Source organism: Cornus florida, unplaced genomic scaffold (assembly GCF_030987335.1).
Source record: "Cornus florida cultivar Cherokee Brave unplaced genomic scaffold, ASM3098733v1 CherokeeBrave_3.0.0_Hap2_Chr03, whole genome shotgun sequence".
In the NCBI taxonomy this organism is placed as follows: Eukaryota; Viridiplantae; Streptophyta; class Magnoliopsida; order Cornales; family Cornaceae; genus Cornus; species Cornus florida.
In genome coordinates this window covers 57,082,919-57,099,154 of record NW_026775573.1, presented here as the reverse complement: position 1 = coordinate 57,099,154, position 16,236 = coordinate 57,082,919, and the positions used below count along the sequence as shown (strand labels likewise).

The 16,236-nt window shown below is 34.5% G+C and overlaps 1 protein-coding gene across 1 annotated transcript; it reads right to left on the bottom strand.

Moving 5' to 3' along the window:
- Positions 1 to 12,032: 12,032 nt before the first annotated feature.
- Positions 12,033 to 15,997, bottom strand: LOC132300590 (desmethyl-deoxy-podophyllotoxin synthase-like). Its single transcript, XM_059797754.1, has 3 exons — positions 15,087 to 15,997; positions 12,989 to 13,887; positions 12,033 to 12,876 (listed from the first exon to the last, which is right to left on the bottom strand). Exons 2-3 carry the CDS (start codon positions 13,859 to 13,861, stop codon positions 12,250 to 12,252), a joined length of 1,500 nt encoding a protein of 499 aa, XP_059653737.1. The 5' UTR covers positions 13,862 to 13,887; positions 15,087 to 15,997; the 3' UTR covers positions 12,033 to 12,249.
- Between the last annotated feature and the right edge of the window lie 239 nt (positions 15,998 to 16,236).

Below are 16,236 nucleotides of genomic sequence, written 5' to 3'. Positions count from 1 at the left end.
TTCAGTGCTCATCACCCACATAACATCTGATCTTATTTTACCTTTCTATAATACGGTTATACATATTCTAACATACTATTACATTATTAATATACGTAAAATTTAATTAACCTTACAGGCTCACACTAAAAACTGAAAATTTAATAATGTTTTCCTGTCTTAATATCTTATTCACTAGCTGAAAGATGATAAGCAATAGAAGTCACACATAGATCTCTTTTCTTGCTAACTGCTCCACCAAAGGCCTCAGTGTTTGCGCGTTTTTTTGGCTTACACGGCCAATGGAGTTTGCAGGCGTGCTAGAGTATGTCAAGAAATGATTTGAACACCAACTATCCCTTTTTAATTGGTAACTGACTTTAAGCGATTGTGTGGGAGAGAGAATAGGAAGAACTCCCAGCAAGGTTCTTTTCCTGCCTTGGATGCAAGGACTTTTAAAATGTTAAAAGAAAAGTGAAAAAATAATATAAAAGAATTTAAATGAAGCGACTAAATTGAAATGACTAGAATTTAATTAATGTAAAAAAAAAAAAAAGGATTGACATTGAATTTAAATTGCTAGAACATTGTTGAAGTCAAAGTATCAAAACAGAAAGCGTCATTGGAGTGAAAAGTACAAGAAAGAAAAGTTGTAAGAATTTAGATAACTTGAATGGAAGTTGCCATTGGAATTAAAATACTTGAAAAGAAGTTAACATTGGAATTAAAATGCGGCTAAAGGAAAATGAAAATGGATAGGAAAGGCTTAATTAAACATTGCAAGAAAAAGTAAGTTTGCTGGAACTCAAATTCCTTGAATGGAAATTGCCATTTGACAAAAGAATCAAAAATTGATAAGTGACGTAAAGTCGGTTGATTTTTTTTTTCTTTTTTTTTTTTAAATTGGTACGCACACACACATGCCTCCACCGATACTCAAACCCCTGACCTCCCGTTAGGAAGTAGGAGTCTGGTACCACTAGGCTACTGGCCTGTTGGTGAGTCAGTTGAATTTGATATGCATGTTTTTGGGGTGGTGCGGACGGTTTGAATAGGATTACAACTCTTCTATTTATAGAAGTTTTTCTAATTGAGTTGTTTACTTTCCTTACAAAAATATCTCCTTCCTTGATTTTCTCTCCTTTCTAATTAAAATAAAGTTAAATTTGAAGAATATTGCCTTTTATACGTGTCCTTGTAACTTTCCTTCTTCTTCCCAACTAAACTTCCTATTTCATAGGAATTTAGTTATTCAGTTTCATCCAAACTCAAGCATTTTCCTTTTACGTTAGCAACCCAGTTTGAAATAGTCAAACATTAGTTGCTAAAATTTAGCAACTTCCTTGTAAACTTGGCAACCTTACCCTTCAGATTTTATTAACCATGCGTGTAATCATTATATTGCTCTACGTGTTTCCTTTAATGACATGTAATAAAACACCACATTATAAACACTTGCTTCTCTTTGGTTGGTCCACGTCATCGCTGAGGTGGCTGCCAAGTTTTGGTGCCAACAAATGCCTCCCAAATTTCAAATGTCTTATCAACCACCCACACCGATAAAAATTTTGAAATTTTAAAGTGTATTCAAAGGAAAATTTTCTGACCATGATTGAAATAATCACATGGAAGAAAACGGCAGCCAACGAGCTTCTAAACTTTATTTCTTCTAAACCACCTCTAAGTTGGTCTTTATTTTACGTCAACTAGAACTGGTTGATCTTGGTTCTTCCATTATTTCCACAAAGCTGGCTGATACCCTTCAAAATATTTGCCATTTATAATCCATGATGGACCTTACCGTTGAACTTTTCTAACTCTACTAGTAAGGCATGATCGTGATCGGCCGGGATCAGGTTATTATGGACTATCATTTGGGCTGATCTAACTGGCTTCTCTATTGGAAGAACAATAACATTCTGCCAATATAGAGTTTTTCTGGTGACTGATCCTCTTGAATTTTTATACTCCCATACAGATTCTAAAAGTACGTCATCCCAAGTTTCTGAATATTCATCTTCTTTTATGATTTTAGTTATATCAGCTGAAAATATCAAGAACAGTATTTTTTTTATGGCCGATTTTTTATCTGTCAGGTAAGTTTTCAGAATGTAAGCGGCCATCATGGCCTGGCTCTTTCTTGATTCTTTATTTGGCACTCCAATAACGGGCCGAGGAAGCTTTATCCTCAGCCAAAATACCTTTTCAACTAACTTTTTAAAGTTAACATCAGCCAAACTTCTTTTCTTAGTGGCTGATGCTGGTCGCCCCATTTTATTCTTTTGAACCTTAACAGAACATGATTCTCGTCGTCTAGCATTGCATCAGCCTCGTAAAATTTTGTACCATATGGCCGATTTATTTTCTTCGGCAAATTTCTCTTCAACTTAAGCTTTTTTCGTTGCCATCCCTACATTCTTTTCCTAAAATTAGGTTGAGGATGACAAGCTAAAAGAACTCTTTCAGCCAACGATGGTTCTGGCTGAGGATTAGATATCACTCTCGGTTAAACATTCTGGTAATCTGGCCGATTTGATCCTGAAATTCTTTTACTTTTTTGAAAAGTGAATCTTTCTTGAACACTTTTTTTAGAAAACCGAGATTGGACTTTTATTTTATGAAAAAATTTAACTTTACTTCAGTTAATAACCTTCCACTTAGGGCAACAACCGTGTTGAATGAAAGCAGATTGGGTTTCTCTCAATTGTTCTTTTAATTCTTCCACAGCCTTGGCATTTGGAGTGGCTGATAGTGCATTCTCAACTACCTTAGGTTAATTCTTTTCATCAACCTTCTCTTTGGGAGCCTGGCCGATCACATTACTACCTACTATGAAAAGATCATTGTCGACCCCCATGACTTCCAAATTTTTTTTGGATAACTTCAAAGTGTCATCTTCAATTACTTTTTTTCCAATATCATCCGCTCCCTTTTCGGCCGATACGGTAGATGTTCGAGTTCCACATATTGCTGATTTTGGCTTGGTAAGGCAAAATTGAGTGAAAAATATTTCTTCCATCTGTTACCAATTAAAGATGGAATTTGGTGGCAGATAAATATATACACGAGAAGGCTGCCCCTCTCAAAGAGTTTGGGAAAAGCCTCATCTTTAACCAAGGGTTTATACCAACCTCACCACATTGAATTGTGAAGCGGCCAATGTTCTTTTACCGCTGATTGGTTTCCTTCGCCACTAAAAGTCACAAAGTTAGGGACATTATATCCTTTAGGAAACTTTATCAAGTCATATGTGTCTAGATAGGGCTTTTTATACATTGGTCGGCCTATTCGCCTAAAGCATTACCATATTCTTGCTTAATAATATCAGCCAGATGAACCTTTTTGACTGTTATTGGGTGATTGGGCTGATCAATGACTGGTTGATTTTGATTTACCACTAGTAGTTGATTGGCCATCGATTGCCTCCCGAGTAGCAAAGGTTTTGGCTGATATACCACTGGCGGCTAATTTTTCGCTAGTGGTTGATTATAATTCAACCAATCTTTTGGATGATATGTTATTTGTTGCCCCCTGAGTTTTAAATGTTATAGTACAGGAGTAGTAGAATGATACTCTATCCATTCTAATTGCGATTGATTTACCACTGGTGGCTGATTATAATTCGGCCAGCCTTCTGGTTAATTAGCCATCAGCTGCCCCCCGAGTCCCGGTTATGGTGGTTCTGAGTATAAAATGGATTTGGAATGCTCCACCTTACCTAGTTACCCCCCAGGTTAAAAGATTTTGGTTGATGTACCATTTGCAGCTGATTTACCACTGGCGACTGATTTTTCGCTAGTGGTTGATTATAATTCGGTTAGTCTTCTAGCTAATTAGCTATCGGCTGCCCCCTAAGTCCCAGCTATCGTGGTTCCTTGGCATAAAGTGGATTTGGAACTCTTTACCTTACCTGGTTGCCTTCTGGGTTAAAAGGTATCCGGGAAGGATTCGGAGGAATTACCTGCGAACGTGGTGGCTTATTATGATTCATCAATGGTGGTTAATTGTCTGCAAGTGGTTGATGAAAGGTTGTAATAATTGGCTGCGGTTGATTTTCTGCCCAAGTTGGTGGCGGATTCACTAGAAGATTTGTTGTCATATGTAATACCCCTAATTTTAAAAAGGATAGTCTCGGTATTTATTATTTATTTTAATTGCATTTTTATTGTTTAATTGATTATTTGGCTAATTACTTATGTGTTTAATTGAATTAAGTGTTACTTGATTAATTGGCTATTTGTCTATGTGTTATTTGTATTATTTGTTTAATTAAATTGTGTGCTTAAATGATGTGTTTGATGAATTATAATTTATTGTAGATTAAATGATTAAATATTTATTTTGTTTTATTTTATTTTATGATTATGGTTAGTAGTAATGGACCAATCAATTAGGTCCAATGGACTACTTAGATAGGAGGTTTAATGGGTATGAATAATTACCCATGGATAGTTGTATATATATATATATATATATATATATATATATATATATATAAGGAAAGTAATTTATTAATTAATATTATGATAACATTAGCATTAATAATTAATTTGATGTATATATTATATATATATATAATAAGGATATACATAGATTATATACGTAACATATTTTAAGTTTTCTTTTTAATATTTTAATTTTATTATTTTCTCTATTACGTTGACTTGGATTGGAAAAAGGATTAGGGTTATTTTAGTTGTCTATAAATATATAACTATAGGGTTGTAAAAGAAGTTGGAGAATAAATCACATAATATATTTTTAAGAAAAAGAGAGAGAGTTAGAGAGAGAAGGATGAAGAGGAAGGAAGAAGGAGGAGAAGAACCATTAGAGAAAAAAATCAGAGAAGAAGGAGTTTGAGGTTTTTAATTCAAAAACGTTACCTTAAGGGGCAAGTTCTTCTTCTATCTCTTTCCCTTTCATTTGTGCTTCTATACATGCCTAGGAAATTCCAGGATGCTTAAATACTTAAAATTGAATAATTATGCATGCTTGAATTGGTTAGTACAAAGGGTTTTATGTGTTTACAGGTATATTCTTGATTTTGTAATATTGAATTTTTGATGCATAATTGATGTTTAAGTTTAATATTTACATGTTAAAATATCTAAAACAAATTAATATGGACTTAAGGAATTAGATTGATGCTTTAGAACCCTTAACAATGAAGAACAGGTGTATAGTAGAATTTCTAGGTTTATTCGCGTAAACAGTGCTCGATCCGCTGTTACAGTGCTCGAGCCTTAGAAACAAAGCTCGAGCCATGGACGCAAAGCTCGAGCCTTGAAAGAAAAGCTTGAGCCATAGGTGAAAAGCTCGAACCTTGAATGCAAAACTCGAGCTATTGATGCAAAGATCGAGCTATTGATGAAAAGCTCGAGCCATGGATAGAAAGCTCGAGCTATCAAGATAAAAGCTCGAGCTTTACCTGGAGAACTTACGTAAACAACATTTAAATTAACTTAATTGATTTTGAGGGGTCTTGAACATTAAATAGGGACTAGGTATGAGTTTAAATAAATAGACTTGATTATAACAATGCATACTACATGAATTCTTTAAAGAAAGAATGGATTTAATCTTTTTGATTTGTTCTAACAATTGAGAGTAAATGTTTAGCATGAATTGTATTTGGAGAATGCTTACTTGATTGTGAAATAAATATCAGCATGTTTAAGATTCAGTTTATTTGGGATATATGATATAGGAAGCTTAAATAAATTATATGACATTCCTATTTTGTGCTAGCATGATATTCTGTTATTATGTTTTATCTCTATAGTATTTGATGTATTACTTTAATTGTTACATCAATTATTAGATTATGTGAATGTAATGCACTAGTATGGGATGGTGGCATTCTAGGGACGGATTAACTAGAAAGTTAATTCCTACCTACTTCTATTATTCTAAGGACGGATTAACCAAAGAAGTTAAGTCCTACCTACTTGTGTTTGTTTGGGACGGATTAACTAATAAGTTAAGTCCTACCTATTTTATTTTATGCTTTGGATAGGATGGATATTATATAGATGGTTATATGTCATGGTATGAGCTTGAGTCTTAGGATCATGGTTAGGGTACGTATACTGCCTAGAATGGATAACTGAGTATAGTAGACATCTGTGTGCCTTGGTAGGTCTAGGTACTCATGTCCACTTTATGTGCGATTTGTATGTTACCTACTATTTTGGTTGAGGTAGACTTATAGCCTTGTGAGCATCCTATAGTGTGTATTTATATATATACAGATTACTAGATATTATTGGATTGACTAGGATATATACGTGTATTGGATCTCTGCTTGGACTGTAGTGGAGTAGAACTTGTTTGTAGGCCTGACCTACCATTATTTTTCAGGTTTCGTTAGGAGTAGAGTTTGTTCATGCTGAGTAGGGATCAGTCTACTTCACTCTTCCGGATTATCTATATAGGAGTTTCCTTTATATTTCCGTATCTAGTTCTTGACCGTTGATTATATTAGTTTGGGTTTTTAAGGGGTCCACACAGTGTGGATTCCCGAGTTGTATTGGAAGATTGGTTGTATCAAAATATTTTATTTAATGAAAATTTATTTTGAGGATTTATTGGATTATTATTTTAGTGTTCATTTCAGCATTTTTATTTATCCTTTTGTATTCTATGTTCGTTTATTACCGATTTGTTTTTGATATCTCTGGGTAATCGGGCGTGGGCCTAGCCAACCCGCATTCAAAAATCTGGGGGTATCACATCATACTTGGTTAAAGCAGAACCACCGGCGGCCACGGCTGTGATGGTTCTGCATTCACTGCCGGCTGAACAACCTGTGATAAAATTGGTTGAGTGACCGATTTCGGATTATTGGAACTCCCAACCAGAGCTGGCCTATTCATAATGGCAGCTGAAAGCTGATATATTTTTTCGTGCAGGTCATTTTGACGTGCACTCATTCTTCTAATCGCCTCTTACAGAGAGCATACATGTGTTTGAACTATTGATACTTTTGATTGTATATCTAGTTCATCTACATGGCCCAATGTAGAGCTACTAACCTGAGCTTGCTGATGTTCTTCTTCCGGATCATCGTTTATGGCTACAGCCTTAGAGTTCTTCAGCCGCGGCATTGCATATTCTTTTAACACCAAGTGGGGTGTCCCACCGGGCGTGCTAATTTATGTTCGCGCGTTTTTTTGGCTCACACGGCTGATGGAGTTTGTGGGCGTGCTAGAGTATGTATATACTCAAAAAATGATTTGAACACTAACTATCCCTTTTTAATTGGTGGCTGACTTCAGGCGATTGTGTGGGAGAGAGAATAGGAAGAACTCCCAGCGAGGTTCTTTTTCTCCCTATGCAAGGACTTTTAAGGTTTTTTTAAAAAAAGGTGCAAAAATAATATAAATGAAGCAACTGAATTGAAATGACTAGAATTTAATTAATGTAAAAAAGAAAAGAATTGACATTGAATTTAAATTCCTAGAACATTGCTGAAATTAAAGTATCAAAACCTAAAGCATCATTGGAATGAAAAGTACAAGAAAGGAAAGTGGCAAGAATTTAGATAACTTGAATGGAAGTTGCCATTGGAATTAAAATACTTGAAAAGATGTTGACATTGGAATTAAAATGCGACTAAAGGAAAAGGAAAATGGAAAGGAAAGGCTTTATTAAACATTGAAAGAAAAAGTAAGTTTGCTGAAACTCAAATTCCTTGAATAAAAATTGAAAATTGATAATTGACGTAGAGTTCGTTGAATTTGATATGTATGTTTTTGGGGTGGTGCTGGATGGTTTGAATAGGATTACAACTCTTCTATTTATAGAAGTTCTTCTAACTAAGTTTTCTACTATCCTTGCAAAAAATATCTCCTTCCTTGATTTTCTCTCCTTTCCAATTCAAATAAAGTCAAATTTGAAGAATATTGCCTTCTATACGTGTCCTTGTAACTTTCCTTCTTCTTCCCAACTAAACTTTATATTTTATAGGAATTCAGTTATTCAGTTTCATCCAAACTCAAGTTTTTTCCTTTTAAGCTAGCAGCCCGGTTTGAAATAGACAAACATTAGTTGCTAAAATTTAGCAACTTCCTTGTAAACTTGGCAGCCTTATCCTTCAGATTTTATCAACTATGCATGTAATCATTATATTGCTCTATGTGTTTCCTTTAATGATATGTAATAAAACACCACATTAATAATACTTGCTTCTCTCTAGTTAGTCCACGTCATCGCTGAGGTGGCTGCCAAGTTTTGGTGCCAACACCCAGTCATGTCTAAATCTTCTTACTTCTCTCCGTCAGGAAGTTTCCAGTCAAAGTGATACAATAAATTAGCAAGTGCAGGCTCAACATTAGCTACCGCAAACGATATGCCAAGATATATTCTCCTTCCAACACCAAATGGTGTAAATTGGAAATGAGTCCCCTTATAATCAATTGAACTGTCAAGGAATCTCTAAGGAGAAAAGCTCTCTAGATCACTCCAATTTTCTGGATCCCTACCAATTGCCCATACATTAACAATGCTTTGAGTTTTCGCAGGTATTTCATATCCATTGATTTTACATCTCTCTCTGCTCTCTCTTGGAATTAATAAAGGGACAGGAGGGTGTACTCTGAGAGTTTCTTTGATAACTAACTTTAAGTAACTCAATTCATGGATGCCATCTTCAGTAAGAATATTTCCTTTTTTATATGAAACACACGCGTCTCACCTCAGCTTATGCCTTTTCCATAACTAGTTGTAGAGGATGTCTCAATCTCGCCACCAAACATGTCCTGAATCAGCTTTAAAATTGAGTTGAAAGAATAGAATATATATATAGACCAATAGCATGACTTATATATTGAGTCCTATTATGTTATCTCAGAACTTGCCCTAAAAAGATGTAATTTTGGGCATTAGCTACTTTTGGTGTAGGACTAGCATTATATATATATTGAACATACTTGAAACTGAATTTTATTGTGTAAAAAGGGTTTTGGACTTTGGGCCAGAGGTAAAAAGTAATTCATTGATTTTGGTAGAAGCAGAAAGTAAATGTACTAACCAAGAAAATTGACTTGATGATTGACATGGTTAATGGGATCTAAAGGTTACCCTTCTACGGAAGTTTTAAAAGAACATCAACCAGGTCTTCATGAACAGCTTCACAATCACCGGTCTATTTTGCCACCTTGCTAACTTTATGGGCAGCAATAATGTTGGTAAATGCCCTATCAAGGTTTTGATGAAGCTTCTCAAGTTTATGCCTCAGCCCATTTATCAAAGGAAGCACTTTAATTAAAGGAAAGAGATTAGCGAACTTGAAACCTCCTACTACAATTGCAGCTTGCCTGATAAGTGATATGAATTCTTTTTGCCCATGGAATTTCTTACTAATGGCTGCCTTTGCAGTGACATTATATGTTAACAAGAAAAGCTTTTCACTGAGATTGATGAGAGATCATGTATGCGTCGAAATAGATTTGATCAAATTCAAAGTTTATTCTTTCTTGATGGGTTGGAATGATTAGACACATTTGACACTTAAAAGCTCCAATATGTAAATTTCTCAAAGTTGTTTCCATTAATCCCCATAAGGTGTAAGAGTAATGTCTTTCTCAGATATAATATTTATAGCAAGATTAAAAGGCCTGCTAGCAAAGATGATATCATGTGTTTTTATCACCTCTTTTGCAATTTCTGCTGAAGAAATGACAATGATAGAAAGTTGTCATCAGAGGTCCGTGTTTCGCGATCCGAAAAAAGTTTGGGTTCACTTGCAGAGTGGAAATACCAAGTGTATTGAACACTAGATAGTAAAAGAGATGGAAGGGAAAATGAAGGGCGTGCAGATGACCGACCGAAAGCAGAAGTTCATCCCCACTAACCCCCTCGCCTACACGGAAATCAGACTTGAGAGGGTACGGATCGATTATCACCCCCTTAGGAACATTGAATTTGTCAAGAAGATGATTTGTATTCACCAACTTATGAGAGAGGGATAGAATTGAAGTCCGTTCGTATTTAGAAAATGGGTCAATGGATTCAGAGGTGGAGACCTCAGTTTTAGAGGAAGATTCCCTCTCTTTCATTGAAAGATCGTCGCTAGAGACGACTATGGTGAAAGATCTACGAGATGGCACGCGGACTAATTTAGGTGAAGCAGTGGGTGTTGATTCAAGGTCAACATCGTCAGCAAGATGAAGGTTGGTGTGAGTGCTCATGATTAGCTGAAATGAAAGAGCAAGGAAAAGTGAGAACTAACTTGAGGAAATCGCGAGAGCAGTGCAGAAACGATAAAAGATGGAGAAGAGCTTGGAGTTCAAAAACCCTAGTACAAAGAAAGCTAGTAGAAACCAGAACCTCAATATCCGTGCAATGTGAACCGCCAGACACTTCAAATGTTTAAGTAACTTAATTCCCTTCAAAATAGGGACCGTTGCCCAATTTAAGAGGGAATTGGGGGCAATGTGTGGAGGGAAAATAATTCCCCACCAATGATAAGCTGACATATCAGCATAAGGAGGGACCATCAAAGCTTATAATGACTATTCAACTGCTAACTTGGGTCTAATCACGAAGATTAGGTCAGAAGACTTGAATCCAGCGGGTTGGACTCATTATAAGGGCTCGAATCTAATGACTCCAAGCCCACATTCGATTACATGGGTTGAACTCACTCTAACTACAATTTTATTAAAAGAAGGATATTGTTATTCAGGGCAACCAAATTGTGTAAATCTTTATCATAAGGAAACGTACGTATATTGTAATTGGTATTTTTGTAGGACAAACAACGCTAGTCTTAAAAGGATTCAACCACTACAGATCCTTATAAATAGAGTCTAGTCCTCCGAATAAAATATGCAAGCCTTTCTTATTAAACATTGGCTTTTAGTTAATAAGTGTTTTATTTCTTGATTATTCGTTTTGTTCTTGAGTGTTGTGAGATAATATGTTGACTTTTTCAAGTTGAGGAAATTTTTGCTTATACACCTTGGATCTTGAAAGAGCTAGAGTTCATTTACGGTGATATGCCTAGATATCTGTTTTTTTCTTTTTCTTTTTTGATAATAATGCTGAGATATCTTAATTTTGCTAGGGCTTGCTATGTAGAGAAAGACGAAAATGTGAAAGGGAAAGAAACGATTAAGATCTTTCTCTCTCTTTTAATGTTTTTTCTTTTAATGTAATAGGAAACTAAAGTCCCTTTTTACATATGTTTACAACTTTCACTTATATTTTAGATTAAAATTGAAATAAGATAGTATACTAAAAAGGGCGCCCCTTTAATAACATTACACTTATATTTTAGATTGCAATTAAAATAAGACAGTGATAATTTCTGTATGGAAGACAATATTCGCACTTTTCTACGTCTGCACTTTATTTTTAAAAGAAATGACAATTTTAACCCTAATTTTACAAGTAAATGATTATAATTTTTCAAATGACATAACTACCCTTTCAAATTCCTCTCTTTGTCTCTAATCTTAAATATTTTAGATCTCTCTTGACAAGACAAAAAAAAAAAAAAAAAAAAAAAAACAATCTCTTGTTAATATTTATACAGGACCAAGAAATATTTATAGATATCCAAAATACAACTTATTGCTTTTGAATAAATTGCCTCTTATGATCGGACACAAAAAGAAGGTACCCATTAACAAAAATTATCTCTAATGAGTAAATTATTTCCTTCTAATAAGACAAAAAGAGGGAAAAGAAATGAGGGCGTTGAGAGTTTGTATGTGGGAGAAGGTTGCAAGTAGGACTTGGCCCACATCGGATTCAGATGGAAAATGTAAGGGTCCACCTAATAGTTTAACCTTTTAAGTTGGATTGTAAAACACCCGACCCATTACAATAAGATTTTTCTAAATTTATTTACGTTTGTACGTAATACTCTAAATCTTTTTCAATCCAAAAATTAATAAGGAAAGCTTATGGCTTTGGAACCACATGGCCTTTAAAATAAAAAATAAAAAAAATAAAAAAATAAAAAAAAACTTGTTTTAGAGGTTTAATGAACTTATCAAAGAGCTAAGCTTTTGAAATCTCAACACTTGTAAAACTTTGCAGTAAAAACACCAAAAAGGAAGAATACTCTTTATTCAATTATCTATGAAAGTCCACTTAACATCGGTTCTTATTTTACCTTTCATCTATATATATATATATATATTCTAATATAAGATTACATTATTTATTATATATAACTTAATTAACATTAGAGAGACTCACACGGAAACTGAAAATTCAATAGTGACAATCCAATGCTTTCTACCTTCTTGACTTAACATCTTACTCATGAATTGAATGATGATAAACAACAGGAATCACACACAAATCCCTTTTCCTGCTAACTGCTGCACCAAATATCTCAGTCATGTCTAAATCTTCTGGCTTCTGTCCCTCAGGAAGTTTCCAGTCAAAGTGATACAATAAATTAGCAAGTGGAAGCTCAACATTAGCTATCCCGAACGACATGCCAGGACATATTCTCCTGCCAGCACCAAATGGTGTAAATTGGAAATGAGTCCCCTTGTAATCAACTGAAGTGTCAAGGAATCTCTCTGGATGAAAGCTCTCTGGATCACTCCAATTTTCAGGATCTCTACAAATTGCCCATACATTGACAATGACTTTGGTTTTCGCAGGTATCTCATATCCATTGATTTCACATCTCTCTCTGCTCTCTCTCGGAATTAATAGAGGGCCAGGAGGGTGTAACCTTAGAGTTTCTTTGATAACTAACTTTAAGTAACTCAATTCATGGATGTCATCTTCATTAACAATATCTCCTTTTTTACTTAAAACTCGTCTCACCTCAGCTTGTGCCTTTTCCATAACTCTTGGGTTTTTCAGCAATTCTGACATTGCCCATATTACAGTTGTGGATGATGTATCAGTCCCTCCTGTGAATATATCCTGAAAGAGCATTGAAATTGAGTTAGAAGAGTAGAGAATACTGTAAAAGTAAATATTTGTGAAAGTTAATTCATTGATAATGCTAGTAGAAGCAGAAAATAAATGTACCAACCATGATAACTGACTTGAGTATTGTCATAGTTAAGGGGATATCAAGGTTACCCTTCTCCTGAACTTTTAAAAGTACATCTATCAGGTCTTCGTGATCAACAACTTCACCAACTCTTGCTTTATGTTCATCAATAATGGTAGTAAATATCTCATCAATTTTTTGATAAATCTTCTCAGCTCTAGGCCTCAGCCCACTTATCGAACCGAGTATTTTAACTGAAGGAAAGAGATCAGCAACATCGAAACCTCCTGCTACCTCCATAGTATCCCTGATAAGTGATAGGAATTCTTCTTGCTCATGGAATTTCTTACCAACGGCCACCTTAGCAACAATGCTGTATGTCATGGAGAAAACCTTTTCAGTGAGATTGATGAGAGATCCAGCTGTATGCATCGAAATAGATTTGATGAGATTCGAGGCCTCTTCTTCCCTGATGGGTCGGAATGATTGAACACGCTTGGCACTTAAAAGCTCCAATATGCAAACTTTTCGAAGTTGTCTCCAGTGATCCCCATAAGGCGCGAAGGCAATGTCATTCCCAGATATGATATTTATAGCAAAAATAAAAGGTCTGCTAGCAAAGACAATGTCATGTGTTTTCATCACCTCTTTGGCAAATTCTGCTGAAGAAATGACAACAATAGGAAGTTGACCAAGTTGAAGGTGCATCAGAGGTCCATAATTCATGGCTAGATCTCGTAGGCGGTGATGGGGTAGAGATCCAACAAATTGGTGAATGTTACCTATTAGAGGTAGCTTCCAAGGCCCAGGAGGCAGTTTTGGAGATGAACTGATCTTGGTTTTGAATATCATGAACAGAAACAGAAGGAATGTGAATAGAATTGGGAAGGAGATGATTGGGAACTCCATCATCGATCACTTGTCCAGATTTATGCTTGCTGTGGCATAAGGAGATTAATTTAGTAGTAGTTTGACAAATAATCATCATACAGTTTGGATAACATAAAATTAAAAGCTTTGTATCTTATTTGAATTTGGATCGACACTTAGTTGTCAATTAGAACTGAAACCTCATAATTTCATCAAATAAAAAAAAGCTCCAAATGATCAGTACTCTAGAACATGACAAAAGTTCTCTTTAGCTAAAATATCTTATTAATAAAACTTTCTGGCTTGGTCGGGGCCAACCCAATCGTATATAATCATGTATCAATTATGTTTTTTCTTTTTTTTTTTTTTGGGGCGAGATTGGGTTGGAGTTTAGTGTACCGTAGGACAATATTGAAATTGAAATAGAATAAGAGAAGCTGGCTTCTTAATTCTGAATCTAAAAGCTTAGTGATGAAGATTCGCCATGGAGCTATTTGCTCATTTGTTGAATCGTGGGGTAGCCATTTGAGGGCCGTGTACTAATAACTAGAGTGTGAGCAATAAGCATCCTTATGGTATGCAAATAGGGTATATAACTTCTATAAGTTTTTAAAAATTTCTAATCTTTATTTTTAGTGTGAACAAAAGGCCCGTCAATTACAAGACTAAAGTGTCTTTATGTATTTGAAAATAAGAAAGATTAAAAACAAAATAAATGTAAAATGATTAAAGTATTCTAACCAAGAGAGAGAAAAATGGTATTTATATGTAAAATAGTATAAGGGCATTTTGGAAAGACAAAAAAAGCAGTTCAATAGTATCGTATCAAAATAGCTTGTTTGAGAAGGCATAATTTAATTATTTTGCTTTAGGCCTCTAATGACGTCAAGTCGGAGCAGGGCTTGTCTGCCTGATAAGCAATCCCCTATAAAAAAAACAAAACTACTTCACTGCGAAAAGCAAGGTGAATCAGGAAGCCTTTGGAATCCACCTCATTGCAAGTTCAGTAATTACAAGTAATATAAAAATTATTTCTAAACGACCATGAAATGTTATATGAAAATTAGGGTGAAAATGGGGAAGAGAGTTATTACTTAAGCTCCATGAATAGTTTAAGCATATAAAGTACATCCACAGTTGGCATTAGCAAACAGTATTCGCCGCAAATAAAAAAAAAAATTACAAGTATAATAAAATACTTATAAAAAAATGCATGCATGTATGTCCACAGAGAGGGAGAGAGGGAGAGAGGGAGAGAGACGCTTACAGAGTTGGGGATAGAGCTCTAATGAGTTACAACTCTAGTTCCCACGTCTCTTCAGTGTAGAGTGGAACGAGAAACAGCAAAAAGGGAAGCCTGCGAATTAGAGAGAAATTTGCCTTGTATTTATGGAGAAACATTAAACGTAAAGAGAGTACAAATTACCCCCAAAAAAAATAATAATAAAATAAAATAAAATTAATAAATAAATAAATAAAAGAAAGGGAAGAAGAAGATGATGAAGAGATGACTAGTCTTTATTTTGCTTTTTTGAATGACAAATAAATCAAATTTAATACAACCACGTGTATGACAAAAACAATACAAATTAAATGCAACGTGTGGTTGAAAGAAAAAAATGAAAAGTGAAAGAAACAAAATAAAATTCAACGAAATACTAATATACTAATATCTTAGTTTGATCCACAGACCATGCACCAAATTCTATGTATCAGTCATTGAAGGTGATATCATTGCCCAAGACAATGTAGCTGTTCAATCCAAACATTTTTGTTTTTCAATCACACAATTCAAAAAGAGGATAGTCATTTGTGTGTTCCACTTGTCCACCCATAAATTCGTCTTACTTAACCAACCTGCTGTTTCCAAGTTCCGTGTACTAGTAAACCTTCAAACTATTACTATTACCTTTTTTTTAAAAAATAAAAAATATTAATGTAAGACTTAATTTTGAACCGTTTGACAAATTCCTTTTTGATTCAAAAGAAGCATTTATTTATTTATTTATTTATTTTTTTTTTTTTTGGGTAAAAACTACCCATTAAGAAAAATCCACTAACCTTAGTTTGCGATTTGTGTAAACTTTTGCTTAAGACTCTAAAATTGCATTTTCCTATTTATAAGTAGTCTGTTAATTATTTTGGAATTTTTGTCCTAATTTAATTGAACTCTTTTTACTCTCAATCTATTACTTATGCTCCATTAATTGTTATGGCAAACATAATTAAGTGTTGACAGAAACTACTATCACAAAAAACCACGTACTGAGATATAAGATATAAAGCACCAAATTCTATCCGCCATCAAATTCGACAAAATATTAATATTTTACGTTTGATCAACAGACCATGCACCAAATTCTATCCGCCCATCAAATTCGACGAAGATCAACAAACCATGCACCAATTCTATCCGC